The sequence below is a fragment of the Ricinus communis genome, chromosome 10 (assembly GCF_019578655.1).
Source record: "Ricinus communis isolate WT05 ecotype wild-type chromosome 10, ASM1957865v1, whole genome shotgun sequence".
NCBI classification, from domain to species: domain Eukaryota; kingdom Viridiplantae; phylum Streptophyta; class Magnoliopsida; order Malpighiales; family Euphorbiaceae; genus Ricinus; species Ricinus communis.
Window position 1 is genome coordinate 9,065,900 of NC_063265.1, and position 20,388 is coordinate 9,086,287.

Below are 20,388 nucleotides of genomic sequence, written 5' to 3' on the forward strand. Positions count from 1 at the left end.
TATGTTTTCTTTGATTACTATCAAATTTAAAAAAATAATTTAATATTCAAAATTACATTAAGTTATAACCTCCTCGTACTCATAAATTTAAATTAATCAAATTACTCCAATTTTTCAAACTTATCATTCAATGACAAAGTGATTAAATATGTATTAAAATGCTTAGATGAACCCAAACTTTGTGATATACGTCAAAATGGGTCCCAAATTTAGGGTTGTTCTTTTTTTTTTTTTTAATCACGAAACGTACTATGTTTGTTTTTTATTGAATGAATTATATTTGTTAAATACAATCTTAATTTTTCTACTTTACTATATATTTATATAGATACCATCTTAGCATTCACATTATAATATTTAAACCTTAGGTTTGTTTAAAAAGGTATCATCTTTTTTTAAATCTTACTAAATCAGAGTCTGGATAATAATTAATTGCAAACTGTGGCTGTTTGAAAAATATATATATATATAATTCATAAATAGGAAGCTTAGTGATTAAAAAGAAAAAGAAATTGAAATTAGTACCTTTCTTGAACAAACTTTAAAGTTTGGGTACCACTCAGCATTTTTGATCGATTAAATATCTCCCTTACAATGCAAGTAACACTTTCCTCATGCGCCAACATACCTATGCTCCCAGGAAGAAGAAACCTGTAGTAATCAAATTCAAATCCTGATTTGTGTGTCTTAACTATGGTTTAAACTTGCAAAATGAAAGAGCATTTCCCATTTCAGAAAGTTCCAAAGAGCATCTCACAATTCATAGGATTAATTTTACTTAATATTCCCTATACATCATCAAGACAGACATCGATGTCCATACAAGCAAAATATATATATATATATTTTCAAGAAATTCTTTGTTACTTTCATGTATCCTAGCCAAGCTGAACTCTAGTAATTGCTAAAAAGGAAAAGTAGCTTGAAGAACTAACACATTCAAATGAATAACAGACAGGGTTACAAAATAATTACCCTAATTCATGTCAAATGTATTGGGCATATTGTAAAAAGAATGAACACGAACTATTAATGAATATTATTTGCATTATTTGACGAGTGACTTAACAATTAAGAGTCTCTATCTTTATTTATTTCAAATCCTGCTTATCTTACGTGTCATGTAATATTTTGAAGTTAAAAAATAATTTTATAAAAATATTATATATTGCCGCATCGAGTGAGCAATATTTAAAATAATAAAGATAAGATGTTTAATATTCTCGAATTTTTAATGGTGGAAAAAATAAATAGCATAGACCAATCTAGTAACGAACTTCCAAGAAAAACATGTTAAATGCAGGCCATTGTTTCAAAAGAAGAAGAAAAGTTTTTGTAGTACGAGACAGACATCCGCAAGTAGACTATTAGCTCAATTGCGCCAAACAAACCATGAGTATATATTTATATATATATATATGCATGGATAAAAAGAATAGGACAGCTACCCAAAAATTGCAGGGATTTAAATCATGACAGAAGAGGTTAAGCTTTTGAAAACATGGTCAAGTATATTTGGTTTAAGGATTGTGTGGGCATTGAAGCTCAAGGCCATCAATTATGATTCGATAGATGAAGACCTTACCAACAAGAGTCCTTTGCTTCTTCAGTACAACCCTGTCCACAAAAAGATTCCAGTCGTAGTGCATAATGGAAAACCTATTGTAGAGTCGCTTGTAATTCTTGAATACATTGATGAGACATGGCAGCAGAATCCCTTATTGCCTCAAGATCCACACGACAGAGCTGCAGCACGCTTCTGGGCGAAATTTGGCGATGACAAGGTATACAATGTTTTCCATGAACAATGATCTAATGTTCTCTTTGGTTTGAGGTATATATAATAAGCAGGCAAATCTATCTATCTAACACTCTCTTTGATACTTTCTATCAATTCAGGTAATTCCGTCAATGTGGGCAATACTAACAAAGGAAGGAAAGGAGCAAGAAGAGGCTTCTGCGCAGACCAATGAGAACCTGAAATTCTTAGAGGAAGAACTAAAAGGAAAGAAATTCTTTGGCGGGGAGCAGATTGGATATCTTGATATTGCACTTGGTTGGCTTGCCAATTCGGTCCCTGTGTTAGAGGAGATAAGTCTTAAAGTGATTGATAAAGAAGCATTTCCATTGTTATCAGCATGGATGCAAGAGTTTTCAAGTGTTCCTAAGGTCAAAGAAAGCTTGCCACCTCATGACAAACTGATCACCAAGTTCCGTGCCTATGTTGCAGCAGCACCTAGGAAATGAACCTGTTCACTGCATACATCAAGAAAATAATTATATTATTCTAAAAACCATTATATAATTAGCTCAAGTACCATAATAATCTCAGTGTCTTGCTGAATCCTGGAACAAATGTAGCAATTGTCTGATCACTGCGCATATCAGAATAGTGTGCAGAATTGCAACATAAGTTCCACTTTATGAGTTATCCAACGTTAGTGGATTCTACTTTCATATTCTTGTTCATTGATCAAGAAACACACCCAAAGAAAAAAAGTTGCTGTTTAATTCTATTTCAGTCATAGCCTTAATACATGATCGTCTTCCACCAGTCCTAGAATCATAGTTCAGGTGAAAGGCTGAAAATCTTCAGTTTATTCTCAATCAAACAATACATAATAATACACAAAAGCTCCAGAATGATTTTCAATAACTTTCGCTGTTTCGAACAGTTTCTTTTATCTTTCTATTATTTTTAATTTTTAAATCATCATTTAGTAACAAGTGTCGGGTGAAAGCATTTTCAACTCTATAAGCCTCCATGAATAATTCCAGTTTTGGAATTATCCATTCTTTCCACAATTTTCCATTTGTCTCATGCTAGAATCCGGATTCTCCAAGGCGTTTTGCAAGAAACAATCTTTCGATTGCATAGTGTAAGAGTTCTTGTAATTTCCAACTCTTTTGATGCTTAATAGAAAGCCCCAAAAATCCTCTGAACCCCGACTTTGGAATGACCTGCAAATATAACAACATTGTTCAGCTGTTTAAACAGTTACTTTGAAAAGCAGCAAACACGATATCAACTGAACTTTACTAACAATATCATGCATGTCATCAAATGTTGCACTCGATCTATAGTGTTTGCTGTGTTCAACACCTGCTGATGAGGTATAAACTTCACTCAAGGCCCCATATTAACTGATACCACAAGGAAAATTGCTACATTTTCAGTCAAGCTAACCTTCTAACACAGTTATGTAACACACTGCCTTGCCGAAGATCTTGTACCATAAAGAAATGAATTCTCACTTGATCCAGTAATCCAATCGACATGAGGTCCTTATATGTATGCTTTCTTCTCTGCTAAACCAGGTTATTGCTTACATAGAAAGGGCTATTGCTGGTAAATTATCCATCAACTCTTTGCTACTTCACCCTACTTAGCAACTTGCACATGCCCACCTTCCTCACTAAAGCATTTGTTGTTGAACACATCCAAAAGAATCTCCATCGTTAATATCTGAACTTATCTACCATATAAAAATACGTGACATATGAAGAATCACATCACCAATGATCTTCACAGCTACACGCCCCATCATGAAACATATGAAACCGATTGGCATCTCTTACCAATATATCTCGTTTTACAATCTTTGTGATGTACTTGGTCCAAGTATGACAATCCCCACAAACACGAAGATTTTTAAATACTTGCAAGGGGGTTCCTGGTTTTGTGTTTAACAATCCAAATGCTATGGCAAGCCTTTCACTGTGGCCACAAAGCAAGCTTCTCTTTTCATCCTCCTCAACATCATGCAGAGCAAAGTTCAAATCAACTGTATAACCTTCTTTGGTTATCAAATCAGCAAGTTGCCCTAAATACTTATTTACCTCTTCATACTGTATAAAGAATTTTTCTCCAGCCCCAAAAGCATGCACGCTATTTTTAATTTCAATCCAACTGCATCCAGGATCTTTCTTCAGTCCCCTGTCTCTTAAGCATTTCCGTATCTTTCTGACCTCATCCCATCTTCCCAAAGCTGCATAAACATTTGATACTAAAATATAATATCCAGGATCATCTGAATGCAATCTAAGAATATGCTCAGAGACCCGTTCTGCAATCTTTAGGTTTCCACTTGCTCGACAAGCACTAAGTAATGATCCCCATATACTAGCATCTGGCTTCAATGGCATTGAACTGATAAACTCTTCTGCTTTAGATAACTGTCCAGATCGGGAGAGAAGATCAACTAGACAAGCATAGTGTTCAATCCTTGGCTCAATGCTGTAAACCTTCATGTGGTCAAAGCAAGCCAGACCTTCTTCTACTAAACCTGAATGGCTACAAGCATAGATGATAGCAACAAAAGCGATATGATCAGGAATGATCCCAGCTTCTTCCATCTCTGCAAATGCTCTCAAAGCTTTCTTTCCTTCACCATACATCCCATATGCAGAGACCAATGCAGTCCATGTCACCACATCTTTTGTTTTCATATCCTCAAATACTCTGATACAGTACTTTAAATTGCCGCATTTGGAGTACATTTCAATTAATGCATTCCCTACTGGAACAGTCGACTCAAATCCAAACTTGAAAGTGCAAGCATGAACCTCTTTCCCTTGCCTTTTGGCAGCAATTAAGGAGCAAATGGGCAATATACCTAACAAGGTTCCCATATCTGGAATCAGTTCCTCATTTCTCATTTGGCTAATCATTCTAAATGCTAAAGTACAATCTTCAGCTTGGACACATGCTGCAATAATGGTATTCCATGTTACTATGTCACGAACTTTCATGTTCTCAAAAACTTTAAGGGAGTCTTTTACGTTTCCACATTTAGAATACATATCAACTAAAGCATTACTGACAACCAAATCTGAATCAAATCCTAATTTAGCCAAGTCACAATGGATTTCTTTTCCTAGTTCAGTGTCTGCTAATCGAGTGGAGATGGATAACAATGTCACAAAGGTTATAGAATCTGGTTTCAAGTCCATCTTCATTTTTTTGAAGAGCTTCACTCCTTCACCATAGCTTCTGCTCTGAATATAACCATTAATCAACGTATTCCACGACACAGAATCCCTACATTTCATTCTGTCAAATGCTTTTCTCGAGGCTAGTAAATCGCCACATTTTGCATATGTATCAATAACTATATTACTTGCTGTTACATCAAATTCAATACCACTTCTTAGTATATAATCATGAACAAATTTCCCAAATTCCAAGTCCCTTAAAAGACCACAAGCGCGAAGAACAGATGTGATAGTCAACAAATCTGGTCTAAACCTCTTTACCATCTCCCTAAATAACTGGATTGACTCTTCAAACAACTCCATTTGACAATATCCACAAATTAAAGTGTTCCAGCTAACATAGTCCTTAACAACCATCTTGTTGAAAACTCTTTGAGCATCCATTAACCTACCAAATTTGAAATACATAGACAGAAGTCCATTGCTCATTATAACATCAATATTCATGCCAAGCTTTTCCACCAATCCATGAATTACTTCACCCTCTTTAACAGCAAGCAAGCCACCACAAGCAGGCAAGACACTTGATAGAGTAAAATTGTCAGGTTTCAACCCAGCTATTCTTAACTCGTAATAAATTTCTAAAGCTTCCTCCCAATACCCATTAGCACTATAGCCTGAAATCAAGCTATTCCATGACACAATGTCTCTTTGGGTCATTTCCTCAAACACGTTACGTGCTTTAACCAAATCACCAAACCTAGCATACATATCCACTAAAGCATTTCCAATATACAAATCAAATCCAAAACCTATTTCCAAAACATGATTCTGGACAACATTACCAATCTCAAAATCCCCTAATGCTGCACAAGCATTAATCACAGAAGGGAAAGTATAAGTATCGGGCTTAACGTTAAAATCTTTCATTTTGAAGTAAAGGTCAAGAGCTTTAGAGAACAACCCATTATGGGTTAGTGCTCTAATGACTGAATTCCACTGATAAACATTATTTTTAGGTGAAAATTGGTTAAAGATTGAAAGAGAAGAAATTGGGTCTTTAAACTGGGCATATTTGCTTATAAGATTGCCACAGAAAAAAACATATCTTCTCTCAAGGCCTGATGTAATTATGAGAGAGTGTACTTTGTGAAGTTCCTTTGAGTTTGATGCAGATGATAAAGCTTTTGAAAGGGAAGAATAAAGGAGCTGTTCTCTGCATTCATTTACAATTGACAGCTTGGCAGTTTTCATGAGACACTACTCAAAACACTTTGCCCCAAGAAAACCGATGAATGGGTAATGATATGCTTACTCATATATAAGATAGTAGTTTCCTTTTGTTTTTGTTAAATTCTTGATCTTGTCGAAAATCTAAGATTGCAGAAATTGTGTTTTATTTATTTTATTTTTTTTCAGTTCTATTTTTATCCGCTACATAGATGAATAAACAACATGGCGTTTCAGTGAACAAATAACGACTTTCTTTTTTAGGAATGCTATACAGTTCAATCTCAATTGTTCAAAAAAAATACACATCATGAATTTTGGCCAAATCTCAATTAAACCCCTAAACTTTAAGTTAGAACAATTAAGCCCTTAAACTAAATAATATGAAATAAATCTCTATGCAACTCTGTTTCTACTATCGTTAATTTTTTATTGATAATGACCCACATAAAATGACAACTAATAGCATAAAGACACCTAGATTATAAATTCTATTCTTTATATTTCTAAAAATAATATAAAATAAAAAATAATACATAAATTAAAATAATTATTTGAACAAGAAAAAAAATAAAATTCAAGTGTGAAAACTGAAAGGGTTAAGATAAAATCTAAATGTGAAAATGTAAGTTTTATGTTTTTCTTATTGAAATAATTATTTTAATTTTTGTATTATCTTTTTATTTTGTATTGTTTTTTAGTATAAAAAAAATTTGAATTTATAATCTAGGTGTCTTTATGCTATAATGAATTAATTCAACCTACTAGTCAATATTAATAATTATGTAGCATAAAAGAATATTTGATTATTTTATCTTTTGAATATAGGTTCTTCCGTCAATATAGTATGTATTTATCAAGAAAGGTAAAGAGCAAGAGAATGTTATTCCTAGAGCCCTCGAAAACTTGAAAATCTTAGAGGAAGAATTGAGAGGAAAGAAGTTATTTGGGGGAGAAAAAATTGGATTCGTAGAGCTATAAAGTTGTTAGAGCAACTTTTTCTTTTTTATGTCTGTGAAAACTAAAATAATATTATTGATCTCCTTGATTGGAGTTTCAAAACTCGAGACCTTATCATTTTATACCAAACTAGGTATATGATTGAGCTACAACTGTGTGTATAGTATTTATATACCTAATTGGTACATAATTATGCTTCAATTTCTTTTAAATATTGTGCCAATTAGAATCTTGTTGGATTTCTTGTAATGTGTTTTTCTTGGTTGATTTTGTTTCCAGTTTTCAGTACTTTTTATCTTTCTGTAACTCATTTTGTACTGAGAATGAGTTCTTTAGGCTTACAATCTAAATTTTGGCGAATGGTGGACAATCTCTTGATTTGAATAATTGGAATTTAAATTTTAAAATTAGTGATATAAATTTTTTATTGAGATTAGAAGTAGGTTTGATTTTTTTATAGCCCAATTTAAATTTTTATTTGTTTTATTGCATATAGTAAAATTTCTATATAGTAATAACCTCTGTATAGTTATAAAAAATTCAGATTCCAATTTTGACTAGTTATATAAATTTTATATTGTATAATTTTTTCAAATTTTATATATTCTAAAAAATATTTCTCTACATAGTAATATTTGCATATATATATATATATATATATATATATATTTAAAAATATATGTTCTTGTATTATTGTTTTGTCTTATTAATTTTATTTGTATAATATGATAAATTATTAATATATTTTATCTCTGATTACTATCAAATCACCAATAAATTAAATATTAAGAAAAAAATTAATATTTAAACTTTATATTAAATTATAACCTCTTCGTAATTATAAATTTAAATTAATATAATGACTGTAACTTTTTAAATTTATCATTCAATGACAAAGTGATTAAATATGTATTAAAATGCTTAGATGAACTCAAACTTTGTGATATATGTCAAAATGGGTATCAAATTTAGGGTTATTCTTTTTTTTTTTAATCATGATATGTATATGTTTGTTTTCTATTGAATGAATTATGTTTGTTAAATACACTCTTAATTTTTCTACTTTACCGAGGCGGCATTCACTGGAAGAATATTTCAACTATATCTTTATATAGGCATTCATATTATAATATTTAAACTTTAGGTTTGTTAAAAAGGTATCATCTTTTTTAAATCTTACTAAATCAAAGTCTGGATAAAAATTAATTGCAAACTGTGGTTGTTTGAAGAATATATATATATAATTCATAAATAGGAAGCTTAGTGAATAAAAAGAAAAAGAAATTGAAATTAGTACCTTTCCTAAACAAACTTTAAAGTTTGGGTACCACTCAGCATTTTTGATCCGATTAAGTATCTTCCTTACAATGTAAGTAACACTTTCCTCTTGCGCCACATACCTATGCTCCCAAGAAGAAGAAACCTGAAGTAATCAACTTCAAATCCTAATTTGTATGTCTTAGCTATGGTTTAAACTTGCAAAATGAAAGAGCATCTCCCATTTCAAAAAGTTCCAAAGTGCATCTCACAATTCATCGGATTATTTTACTTAATATTCTTTATACATCATTATTAAAGATAAAAAAGAAGAAGCCTTACCCAGTCCAAAAACTAGTGTCTAAAGGACAAGAGACTTAAGGACCAAGGGGCATGGCCTCAAGTCTGTACAGCTTTCAGCTGTAGAGACAAGTCATCACAGGCTTGTAAAAAGAAAAAAAGGAGCAATCTTTCTTCCCTAAGAAAGAAAGGTCGCTTCAACCCTTCCAAATCAAGAAGTTAACATTGACATAGATCATAGGAGCTCACTAGGTAGCTTGAAGACCGTTACAAGCTCAACCATGTATATATCAAAGCAAACTCACACTGTAAACCTCAGAATTCTTATTTGTAAAGATTCATTATTGATCATAGAAATATAAACACAATTTCTACATGGTATCAGAGCATGTTTAACCTGTCATCATCTACCCCCATCCTCAAACACAGAATTTCAAAATGTCTCACAATGATATTTCAAAAATAACCAACATTGTGCTAAAAGGCAATCTGAATTATTTTGAGTGGTCAAGGTTTGTATACATCAGTTTGAGTGGTAGAAAAAAGTTAGGGTTCATCACAGGAACCAAAAACAGACTAACACCAACCAAAGAAGAAATATAAGAGATTGAGGAATGACAGACAATAGACCACATGATCATGTCCCTCCTCACAAATACCATGGAACCATAGATCTCCAGACTGTGCATGTCACTCGAATCCTCACAAGCAATTTGGAGAAAAATGAAAAGCCTATACGGCCATGAGCAAAATTTTGCTCATATTTTTAACCTAAAACTGGAGCTTTCACAAATCAAATAAGGGAAAAAACCAGCACAAGCTATGTTACTGAAGTTCTAACCAGGTGGGAGGAGTTGCAAAACAACCTCCCACCCACCACAGATCTAGAAGAGGTCAGAAGAAGAGCCGAGCAGGATTTAGTTTGCACTTACCTAGGGGTCTGGATTCCAGTTACGAAGCGTTGCGTTCGTAAATTCTTTTGTCCAACACCTTTCCAAAGATCGACGCCGTCATAGCCATCTTCCAACAGGAAGAGACTAGACGCATCACAATGAACACCTCCAACCTCGACAACCTAGATAATCGGGCATTTTTCTCTCGCCAGTCAGACCCCAACAAAGCGCTGCGCGCGAGGGGAGCGCCTGCCTCTGTTGACAGGTGCAACCACTGCCAAAAGTAGGGCCACACCCATGACAGATGCTGGCATCTCCACCCTCAACTGCAGCCGCTTCACAGTCGGGGTGAACGAGGGTCTCATGCAACCAACAGAGGTGGAGGCGGAGGAAGAAGGGAGAAGGGAGAAAAACGATTTGGAGGCAGCTGCCTCGCAAACTCTAGAAATTGGGATAATGACGAGAGCGAGTCGATGGGCATAAACCCTAGAAGGAGTGCAAATGACGAGAGCGGGTCAATGGGCAACATATGCAGCCTCATCCTCGGGTCGGGACAGCAGCCTGGGTTGGGTATTTTTAAAGGATCTGAGCCCACAGACTTCACTCGACCTGAGCCCAGTAACCTGACCCGATCCGGCCCAAACAGTTGGCCCAGTACAGATCCGACCCGATTTTCAGTAGCAACTCGACCCGACCCAGCTGAACATTTATAACTTTTCTAGCTTAATTCTCAGCTCCAATCGCTTGTAAATCAACATCAGTCTCATGGGTCAGGTTCAGTTTCTAACTCTAAAAATTATTCTAACTTATTTCACTCTAAAGACTGGATTATTAATTCTGGTGTTACCGATTACATGACATGGGACGCAACAAAACTACAAAATTTTGCTCCCATTGAGTCTCAACATGTGATCATTGCAAATGGTGGCCAAGCCAAAAATTATGCACTCAATCTGAACTTTACCAACTATATCATGCATGTCATCAAATTTTGCACTCAATCTATAGTGTTTGCTGTGTTCAACACCTGCTGATGAGGTATAAACTTCACTCAAGGCCCCATATTAACTGATACCACAAGGAAAATTGCTACATTTTCAGTCAAGCTAACCTTCTAACACAGTTATGTAACACACTGCCTTGCCGAAGATCTTGTACCATAAAGAAATGAATTCTCACTTGATCCAGTAATCCAATCGACATGAGGTCCTTATATGTATGCTTTTTCTCTCTGCTAAACCAGGTTATTGCTTACATAGAAAGGGCTATTGCTGGTAAATTATCCATAAACTCTTTGCTACTTCACCCTACTTAGTAACTTTCACATGCCCACCTTCCTCACTAAAGCATTTGTTGTTGAACACATCCAAAAGAATCTCCATCGTTAATATCTGAACTTATCTACCATATAAAAATACGTGACATATGAAGAATCACATCACCAATGATCTTCACAGCTACACGCCCCCATCATGAAACATTTGAAACCGATTGGCATCTCTTACCAATATATCTCGTTTTACAATCTTTGTGATGTACTTGGTCCAAGTATGACAATCCCCACAAACACGAAGATTTTTAAATACTTGCAAGGGGGTTCCTGGTTTTGTGTTTAACAATCCGAATGCTATGGCAAGCCTTTCACTGTGGCCATAAAGCAAGCTTCTCTTTTCATCCTCCTCAACATCATGCGAGCAAAGTTCAAATCAATCGTATAACCTTCTTTGGTTATCAAATCAGCAAGTTGCCCTAAATACTTATTTACCTCTTCATACTGTATAAAGAATCTATCTCCAAATTTCCAAAAGCATGCACGATATTTTTAATTTCAATCCAACCGCATCCAGGATCTTTCTTGATCCCCCTGTCTCTTAAGCATTTCCATATCTTTCCGACCTCATCCCATCTTCCCAAAGTCGCATAAACATTTGATACTAAAATATAATATCCAGGATCATCCGAATGCAATCTAAGAATATGCTCGGAGACCCGTTCGCAATCTTTAGGTTTCCACTTGCTCGACAAGCACTAAGTAATGATCCCCATATACTAGCATCCGGCTTCAATGGCATTGAATCGATAAACTCTTCCGCTTTAGATAACTGTCCGGATCGGGAGAGAAGATCAACTAGACAAGCATAGTGTTCAATCCTTGGCTCGTCGTAAACCTTCATATGGTCAAAGCAAGCCGGACCTTCTTCTACTAAACCTGAATGGCTACAAGCATAGATGATAGCAACAAAAGCGATATGATCGGGAATGATCCCGGCTTCTTCCATCTCCTGCAAATGCTCTCAAAGCTTTCTTTCCTTCACCATACATCCCATATGCAGAGACCAATGCAGTCCATGTCACCACATCTTTTGTTTTCATATCCTTAAATACTCTGATACAGTACTTTAAATTGCCGCAGTTGGAGTACATTTCAATTAAAGCATTCCCTACTAGAACAGTCGACTCAAATCCAAACTTGAAAGTGCAAGCATGAACCTCTTTCCCTTGCCTTTTGGCAGCAATTAAGGAGCAAATGGGCAATATACCTAACAAGGTTCCCATATCTGGAATCAGTTCCTCATTTCTCATTTGGCTAATCATTCTAAATGCTAAAGTACAATCTTCAGCTTGGACACATGCTGCAATAATGGTATTCCATGTTACTATGTTACGAAATTTCATGTTCTCAAAAACTTTAAGGGAGTCTTTTATGTTTCCACATTTAGAATACATATCAACTAAAGCACTACTGACAACCAAATCTGAATCAAATCCTAATTTAGCCAAGTCACAATGGATTTCTTTTCTTAGTTCAGTGTCTGCTAATCGAGTAGAGATGGATAACAATGTCATAAAGGTTATAGAATCTGGTTTCAAGTCCATCTTCATTTTTTTGAAGAGTTTCACTCCTTCACCATAGCTTCTGCTCTGAATATAACCATTAATCAACGTATTCCATGACACAGAATCCGTACATTTCATTCTGTCAAATGCTTTTCTCGAGGCTAGTAAATCGCCACATTTTGCATATGTATTAATAACTATATTACTTGCTGTTACATCAAATTCAATACCACTTCTTAGTATATAATCATGAACAAATTTCCAAAATTCCAAGTCCCTTGAAAGAACACAAGCGCGAAGAACAGATGTGATAGTCAACAAATCTGGTCTAAACCTCTTTACCATCTCCCTAAATAACTGGATTGACTCTTCAAAGAACTCCATTTAACAATATCCACAAATTGAAGTGTTCCAGCTAATATAGTCCTTAACAACCATCTTGTTGAAAACCCTTTGAGCATCCATTAACCTACCAAATTTGAAATACATAGACAGAAGTCCATTGCTCATTATAAAACAATATTCATACCAAGCTTTTCCACCAACCCATGAATTACTTCACCCTCTTTAACAGCAAGCAAGCCACCACAAGCAGGCAAGACACTTGATAGAGTAAAATTGTCAGGTTTCAACCCAGCTATTCTTAACTCGTAATAAATTTCTAAAGCTTCCTCCCAATACCCATTAGCACTATAGCCTGAAATCAAGCTATTCCATGACACAATGTCTCTCTGGGTCATTTCCTCAAACACGTTACGTGCTTTAACCAAATCACCAAACCTAGAATACATATCCACTAAAGCATTTCCAATATACAAATCAAATCCAAAACCTATTTCCAAAACATGATTCTGGACAACATTACCAATCTCAAAATCCCCTAATGCTGCACAAGCATTAATCACAGAAGGGAAAGTATAAGTATCGGGCTTAACGTTAAAATCTTTCATTTTGAAGTAAAATTCAAGAGGTTTAGAGAACAACCCATTGTGGGTTAGTGCTCTAATGATTGAATTCCACTGATAAACATTAGTTTTAGGTGAAAATTGGTTAAAGACTGAAAGAGAAGAAATTGGGTCTTTAAACTGGGCATATTTGCTTATAAGATTGCCACAGAAAAAAAAAAGACATATCTTCTCTCAAGGCCTGATGTAATTATGAGAGAGTGTACTTTGTGAAGTTGCTTTGAGTTTGATGCAGATGATAAAGCTTTTGAAAGGGCAGAATAAAGGAGCTGTTCTCTGCATTCATTTACAATTGATAGCTTGGCAGTTTTCATGAGACACTACTCAAAACACTTTGCCCCAAGAAAACCGATGAATGGGTATGATATGCTTACTCTCCTTTTGTTTTTGTTAAATTCTTGATCTTGTCGAAAATCTAAGATTGCAGAAATTGTGTTTTATTATTATTATTATTATTATTTTTTCAGTTCTATTTTTATCCGCTAATAGATGAATAAACAACATGGCATTTCAGTGAACAAATAACGACTTTCCTTTTTAGGAATGCTATATAGTTCAATCTCAATTGTTCAATATAGATAAATCTCATGAATTTTGCAGATATAATTGGACAATTGAAAAAATGGGCATAACTTTTAAGTAAATAAACTAAAATCTGAACCCAAAAAAAAAAAAGCAAATACCAATAAATGGATTTGTGTATCCCTTTTATATGTATCGTAAAAAAATGGATTATTTTTGTTTTTAAGGCTGAAACCTTTTCTAATTAAGTGCTTTTATGCATGTTTATATGAGAATAAAATAAGTAGGACATAAAATTTAAATTGTTGATCATATTAAAAGATTAATTACGGATTCATAATAAGAAATCTAAAAGGAAACCTATTGTTTTAAAGTCTTATGATCAAGAAAATCTAGATTTATGTGATTGTTTATAATTTAGACAATTCCTTTAATTTTGATAATGATTCAAATTATAAACTTATTACAATTTGGATTAAGTTTCAATTTAGAAATCGATCAAAATTATCAATACTTTTATAATTCGGGTCATTTTGCCAAATTTAGAAAAGTTGACAAAAATTGCTGAAGTCTTAGGCCTTATTTTAACCAGAGATTGACATTTGACTGCCAGTTTATATTTGCAGGGGTGTACACTGTAATCCAGTACTAATTCTATTCATTTTTGAGATATATTAATGGTAAATATCTCAACTTCCAGATTGGATAACATGAAATGATTTATGTACATGAATGAAATATTCTGTGTTTTTTAACCTTATTTCATATATGGCATGGCATGCTTGATTTATTCTTTCAAATATAGGGTTCTTGATTACTGTTTCTTGTTCTTGTTCTGTTAAAATTTTTATGCAGTCAACTTGCTTTAAAAGAAACAGTTCGTTTGACAAAAACAATTCTATGTACGTAAGATCATAGCCCATATTGTCGGAAGAGAAGAAACAAAGGCAGACACTTTTTGGACGTTCATAAGAAGCTAAATTTCAAGAACCCCTAAACAATTTTCCCTTTTATTATAAAAAGAACCTGAATTTGAACTAACAGTAACCCATTAATTTAATCCTGTGTACAATCAGTTGGTTTAAATGACACAGTCTTTCCTTCAAGATCATACCCAACCAAGAAATTCATCTGTGCCAAGTTACCAAAAATTGCACCAGAATTAATAGGATTAAAAGCAAAACATAAAACAGTGTCAGAAACCTGAACAAATGTGTTCAAAGGATTCAGCTTCACATCTGCACCATCAAAGTGGGCTGTGATTGATGGAAACTTAAGATCTGCATCAATACGATAGCAAAGACTAAGAATACCACTCGGGTCTTCGACCGGTGTTCCAGCTACCGCATCTTGAACTGCTGAAGACAGTTCTGAGAAGAAATCTTCAGGAAATAATGTCAGTGTTGTTCCAGAATCAATGATAATATTTCCCTCTGATGTTCCAAAAGAAGAACCTGGAAATTTAATTCTTTCGCTTCCTACACTTACTGCCTCTAGTGTAAGAAAATAGAAAGTGTCGGGATCTTTAGAAATTAAAGGAGTAGATTGAACTCCTCCGCCTGAAACAATACCATTACTTCCAAAATTCAACTTGCTTGAATTTGTTGCATTTGATGAAAGAGGCACCAAACAGTAAGAGAATTTTCCATCAATTGTAGAACCCAGTTGAGAAATAAGTGAAATGGGGCCACCGCCAAGGCCAACAATACCTGAACCTTTTTCAGTGAAACTTCCACCATTGTTATGTCCACAACCAATAATAGCTTTGGGTAATAAAACAGGTCTGCCTGATGTAGAACCTAAAGTGATAGTATCAGCAGCAACATTTCCACTAGTGAAAGATCTGTCTCCATATGAATATGAATAGTGGCAAGTCTTGTTACCTTCACCAGAACAACTTGCTCCTTCTTTCAGCAAATCACATTGTTTTGTGGAGCAAGAGATATCTCTATATGTACTTGAAGATTTTGGATCAAAAAGAGGAGCATCTTGTTCATAACATTGATCACAAGGCTTACACTGTGTCCAAATAAGATCACTTCCTGTATCAGCTATGGCTAAAATGTCAAAAGCCGGTGTGCCAAGTGAAAATTTCATTAGATACTCACCTTGATTGGAAATCATCTCAGACTGTGCAGTATCAGTAAAGATATCAGAGTTTTTGGTTGGGCTAAAATGATGAACACGACTCATCGAACGACGAACTGCACTCACTATACGTTGAGTTGGTGTTTCACGAGGGTTGTAGAAGGGTGATTTTGGTGAATCTCTGTTGATCAGTTCTACAGTAAACCCATCTTTGGCTGCATCAATGGGGACCAATGTACCAGAAAAAATAAGTGTAACAATGGCTAGTAAAGAAACTGAGGCTGCCATGACTAAATTAAGAGATAGAAGATGATGAAAATGCTTATATGGTTAGGCTATCTATATATAGATATAGAGGATATGCATATTAATTGAGAATCAAAATGAGAGACACAATTGGAGTGATTTGGGGTATTATATATGTAAAGAAAAGCCAAAAATAAGTTCTTCCCATTTATGTTACGTGATTATGAGTAATACTAAGTGAAAATTAGTTGTACATATTTGAAAAGTTCATTTCCAGTTATTAAGAAATATACCATTATTTCGTCTACAGAAAAAAGAAGAAGGAAAATACCATATTTCCTTTTCTGAATTTTTTAGTGGCAAAATGAGCCATTTTATCATATCCTTATTTAGTGGAAATTAATCCTTTTTACAAGATGTGAATGTTTTTGACCTTTCCTTTTAAAAAGAAAATTGAAATTAAAATAATAATAGTCAAATTGAAGGCCTTTCATTATTACAGATGAGAATTTGGTAGCTGCCATGTTTAGTTTTGTAGCTTGAATTTTGACCTCTTCATGTGAATGGTACAATAATGAGCTTTATATGTTAGCTTGCTGACTTTGACAAAATTCCTCATTTCTAAATGGAGATCTTTTGTTCCAATATTGGGTGTTCTTTCCCTTTTCTTTAATTATAATTTTCTTTTTTTCTATATCATGATTAGATAAAATTGTTAAGAAGCAAGACATAAGTAATATTTAATATTTAATATTTTAAATTTTGTATTGTTTCTTTACGAATATAAATAATATAATAATAATACACGCACAAGTTAACTAATTTAGCTAAATACTTTATAAGAGGGTCATATAAATTATGATAAATAAAAAATAAAAATCCATCAAATAAAGTGACTTGAGTTTGTTTTGCTCCTTTGTAAAAAAAAAAAAAAAAAGAAAAAGAATTGGAACAAATGAATGTTGATTCTAGATTTTCAAATCATTATTTTTATTTTGTATTGGTTGTTATCATTCTGCCAAGTAATTTTGCATCGATGATAGATAAAATAAGATGAAAAGAAATCAGAAAAAAAAAAATTATCATGGACTACCAAAAGAACAGGGTACCTTAGTTAAGGTATCGATTATAATACTAAAATTCATGTGCAACTAGAAAAGAAAAGGCAAAAAAGTAAAATACAAATTAAAGAAAAATAATTGATGCAATGAGTTGTTATTATATTCATTATCCATTCTCCAAGAGTAATGAATGTGTCAAAAAATTATGAATTGAAAAAAGAGAATAAGTAAAATTGTAAAACAAAAGAAAAGTGTTGAAATAATTGAAGGGTATTACAAAAGTATTATTTTTTTATATATATATTTAAATTTAATTTAGAGTATTGCCGGGTATATGATTTTTATATATGGTAAAGTACTTCTTCAAGAATTTTAATGAATTTAAGATTCGAATTTGAGATCTTAGTTAGGTTCGTAGAGACCTTTACCATCTCATCCACACGCTGACTGTAAGCAAAATGCATTTAGTGAACGGAAGGGTTAGCTTTGTTTGGGATGAACTCACAAGGACTTTTGATTACTTTCCTTGCGTATGTATAAGACCGAATCCATTCGATTTCTAAAAAGGATTACTAATCCTTAACTTTTCGAGGAATCCTTCATCAATAAATTATGTGAAGGTACAGAAAAAGAGGGATTCGAATCCTCGGTAAACAAAAGCCTACATAGCAGTTTAATTTTAACTTATCAAGATATTGAATGTTGGGTTTATATTAGCTACAAAATCTATCAAGATAAGAAAATGCAATAGTAGATACATAAGGTGATTCTCTCTATTTTGCTAGTATTTTTCAGGGCCCTGAATCTATGATCATGTTGCCTTCCATATCAGAGATAGATACAAAAGCGCATGATTAAACACCATAGCGGCAGCCATAGATTAATTCTTTCAAGAAAATTAATGAGGTCGGTGTGCATATATATAAGTAAGAAGCAATAGTGAAGGGATTAAGAGAGAGACAGTGGCTTGCCAAGTTAAGAGCCAGAGCATTTCTTTTACTTCTATGGCAATGCAGATAAGAATTTGGCACTAGAAATCTGTCTGTCTGTGATATAATCTGTTAGCTTCTATTATTTGAAGTTTCCTTACATAATTCGGATCTTGGGTGATTTTTAGAATATGTGATTCTGATCTGTGGAAATGATGTACAGAAAGGTTACTATTTTTCTTGTCTAATTTGTATCCACAGAATCATGCCATGTGCTTAAGGTTCACAGCCAAGTAATTAGTCACAAGGTCATCATTTGAGGATAATTAAAAGACAAGAAAGGAACTTATGATAGCAAAGAGGACCTAGTTTAATATTTGGTGCAGTCTGTTTTCAGGAAAGATAAAAAACCTGCATCAAGATCATAGCCTATCAAGAGGTTCGTCTGTTGCCAATATCCAAAGACAGCATCTTGCTCAGAAGAAGAAGTGGCGAAAGCAAGGCAAACAATGTCTTCAGTCATTCTTATGAAGGAATTTGAACTGCTTAATTCCACACTTCCACCTTCGAAATGCATCGTGATCGTTGGAGGACTGAAATCAGGACTATACCTGTAGCAAAGTCTCAGTCTTCGAGTAGGATCAGGATAAAGAGGTTCCTGTTGAATTGCATATCGAACGTCATATTCTAATTGACTATAGAAATACTCTGGAAAGTATGTGAACATAGTCCCTGAATCAATGCCAAGGCCATTCATATAATAATCACTACCGATACCTCCAGCTGATATGCTCTTGTTTCCTACGCTAATTCCATAAAATGAAAGAGTGTAACTGTATGGCCCCCCGGTCATATCTAATCGTGTCGAAAACATCGCACTACCTGAAACTACTGCTCTGTCACCAAAACTTAATTTACTGGTCTGGTTTGATGAGTATGGCACTATACAGTGAGAAAATTTTCCATCAATTAGATGAGAAATCCTGTTTAGTAAGGAAAGTGAGCCATGTCCAAGGCCAAGAATGCCAACTCCGGGATAGTCTCCACCAATGCGATTACCACAAATGAAACCTGTGTTTGGAAGCATAAAGGATTGGCCTGTAGTGGAATTTAAGGTCAATGTGTCCATAGCAAGGTCTCCATCCGGACAGGAATCCTGATGCCTAGGATCACATGAATAGAAACAGTCAGAAAATTGGCAAGTAGCTGCATTTGTGATCTGGCATCGATAGGAATCGCATGGAACGTTCTTGTAAGTTGAGGATTCCATGGGATCAAAGAAACGAAGATCGCAGTTATGAGTACATGGTTTGAAGGATAGGCATGGTATCCATACAAGATCACTACCTGTAGCTACATTGACTAGTAGTTCAGTTGGTGGTATGCCAATTGATATTTTCATGAGAAAATCACCATTATCCAAGATTGATGGAAATTCAGCTGCAGTAATAGAGTTGGAAATTAAATCATTAAACCGATTGACTCTGTCAGCAGAACGTTCCACTGCATTTGCCAAGCGAATATCAGTAGTTTCTGAAGCATTGAATAATGGAGAATTTGGCGAATCTCTGTGAATAAGTTCAGTAGTGAAACTTAACTTTTCTGCTTGAACAAGAGAAAAACCTGACATGGAAACTGTCAAGAAAATTATTGATAACGCAAAGGAGAGAAGGGTACGGTATGCCATAATGATTTCCATGACTTCTTCAGAAAAGCATATGCACTGACAGGACTATATAAGGATAAACATTTTCCTAGAAAATGGTGGAGGTTGAACGATGAATCTTTATGTGAAATCAAAATAAGCACGTTTAAAGGTCGCAGCAGCAAAGAATGACAGCCAGGAATACTGAAATTCTGTTACATGCAGGCACAAATTCCATGTGGTGCAGCTTTTATTTTTTCTTTTTTCCTTTTCCAACTCTCATTTAAATTCGTTGCAGAAAAAGAAAAGATTATTTACAGTTTATTGGACTGTAATTGTAAACATTGAACCTGAAGTACGAGTCCATCAAGTGCATTCAGCCACCAGGATGATTGGGGGCCTCTCATTAAAGATTCAAGCAATCAGGATGCACTGCTGACTTTTGATAGCAGAAGATGCAAAAGTCTATTGTTTGTCCGCAGGCAACAAGTCATTTTGATTAAAGATCATATGCCTGTA

The 20,388-nt window shown here is 34.2% G+C and overlaps 6 protein-coding genes across 6 annotated transcripts; 1 reads left to right on the forward strand and 5 right to left on the reverse strand.

Annotated features, from left to right (window-relative positions):
• Positions 1-1,443: 1,443 nt before the first annotated feature.
• On the forward strand, positions 1,444-2,463 carry LOC8284254 (probable glutathione S-transferase). The gene is made up of 2 exons (XM_002523950.3): positions 1,444-1,784; positions 1,900-2,463. Exons 1-2 carry the CDS (start codon positions 1,473-1,475, stop codon positions 2,245-2,247), a joined length of 660 nt encoding a protein of 219 aa, XP_002523996.2. The 5' UTR covers positions 1,444-1,472; the 3' UTR covers positions 2,248-2,463.
• Positions 2,464-2,491: 28 nt separating this feature from the next.
• On the reverse strand, positions 2,492-6,510 carry LOC8264375 (pentatricopeptide repeat-containing protein At3g03580). The gene is made up of 2 exons (XM_048369933.1): positions 3,045-6,510; positions 2,492-2,961 (listed from the first exon to the last, which is right to left on the reverse strand). The coding sequence occupies exon 1, from the start codon at positions 6,187-6,189 to the stop codon at positions 3,514-3,516; it is 2,676 nt and encodes an 891-aa protein (XP_048225890.1). The 5' UTR covers positions 6,190-6,510; the 3' UTR covers positions 2,492-2,961; positions 3,045-3,513.
• A 2,718-nt stretch (positions 6,511-9,228) lies between these two features.
• On the reverse strand, positions 9,229-12,797 carry LOC125371375 (pentatricopeptide repeat-containing protein At3g03580-like). The gene is made up of 7 exons (XM_048380347.1): positions 11,896-12,797; positions 11,565-11,792; positions 11,341-11,481; positions 9,839-10,061; positions 9,615-9,757; positions 9,342-9,414; positions 9,229-9,258 (listed from the first exon to the last, which is right to left on the reverse strand). The coding sequence occupies exons 1-7, from the start codon at positions 12,795-12,797 to the stop codon at positions 9,229-9,231; spliced, it is 1,740 nt and encodes a 579-aa protein (XP_048236304.1).
• On the reverse strand, positions 12,210-13,363 carry LOC125368653 (pentatricopeptide repeat-containing protein At3g03580-like). The gene has a single exon (XM_048369934.1). It carries the CDS (start codon positions 13,361-13,363, stop codon positions 12,923-12,925), a length of 441 nt encoding a protein of 146 aa, XP_048225891.1. The 3' UTR covers positions 12,210-12,922.
• Positions 13,364-14,875: 1,512 nt separating this feature from the next.
• Positions 14,876-16,313, reverse strand: LOC8284251 (aspartic proteinase CDR1). The gene has a single exon (XM_002523947.3). The coding sequence runs from the start codon at positions 16,274-16,276 to the stop codon at positions 14,957-14,959; it is 1,320 nt and encodes a 439-aa protein (XP_002523993.2). The 5' UTR covers positions 16,277-16,313; the 3' UTR covers positions 14,876-14,956.
• Positions 16,314-17,806: 1,493 nt separating this feature from the next.
• Positions 17,807-19,947, reverse strand: LOC8284250 (aspartic proteinase CDR1). The gene has a single exon (XM_002523946.3). It carries the CDS (start codon positions 19,921-19,923, stop codon positions 18,595-18,597), a length of 1,329 nt encoding a protein of 442 aa, XP_002523992.2. The 5' UTR covers positions 19,924-19,947; the 3' UTR covers positions 17,807-18,594.
• Positions 19,948-20,388: the final 441 nt, after the last annotated feature.

Excerpts from the sequence above, each read along its gene's own strand:
- LOC8284250 (XM_002523946.3), bottom strand. The coding sequence starts at position 19,923 with ATGGAAATCATTATGGCATACCGTACCCTTCTCTCCTTTGCGTTATCA.
- LOC8264375 (XM_048369933.1), bottom strand. The coding sequence starts at position 6,189 with ATGAAAACTGCCAAGCTGTCAATTGTAAATGAATGCAGAGAACAGCTC.
- LOC8284254 (XM_002523950.3), top strand. The coding sequence starts at position 1,473 with ATGACAGAAGAGGTTAAGCTTTTGAAAACATGGTCAAGTATATTTGGT. Across the intron at positions 1,785-1,899 it reads CGAAATTTGGCGATGACAAG|GTAATTCCGTCAATGTGGGC; the intron begins GTATACAATGTT and ends CTATCAATTCAG.
- LOC125371375 (XM_048380347.1), bottom strand. The coding sequence starts at position 12,797 with ATGGAGTTCTTTGAAGAGTCAATCCAGTTATTTAGGGAGATGGTAAAG. Across the intron at positions 11,482-11,564 it reads AACCTAAAGATTGCGAACGG|ATGGGATGAGGTCGGAAAGA; the intron begins GTCTCCGAGCAT and ends GACTTTGGGAAG. Across the intron at positions 10,062-11,340 it reads TCTTTATACAGTATGAAGAG|GGTTTATGCCCATCGACTCG; the intron begins GTAAATAAGTAT and ends CACTCCTTCTAG.
- LOC8284251 (XM_002523947.3), bottom strand. The coding sequence starts at position 16,276 with ATGGCAGCCTCAGTTTCTTTACTAGCCATTGTTACACTTATTTTTTCT.
- LOC125368653 (XM_048369934.1), bottom strand. The coding sequence starts at position 13,363 with ATGAAAGATTTTAACGTTAAGCCCGATACTTATACTTTCCCTTCTGTG.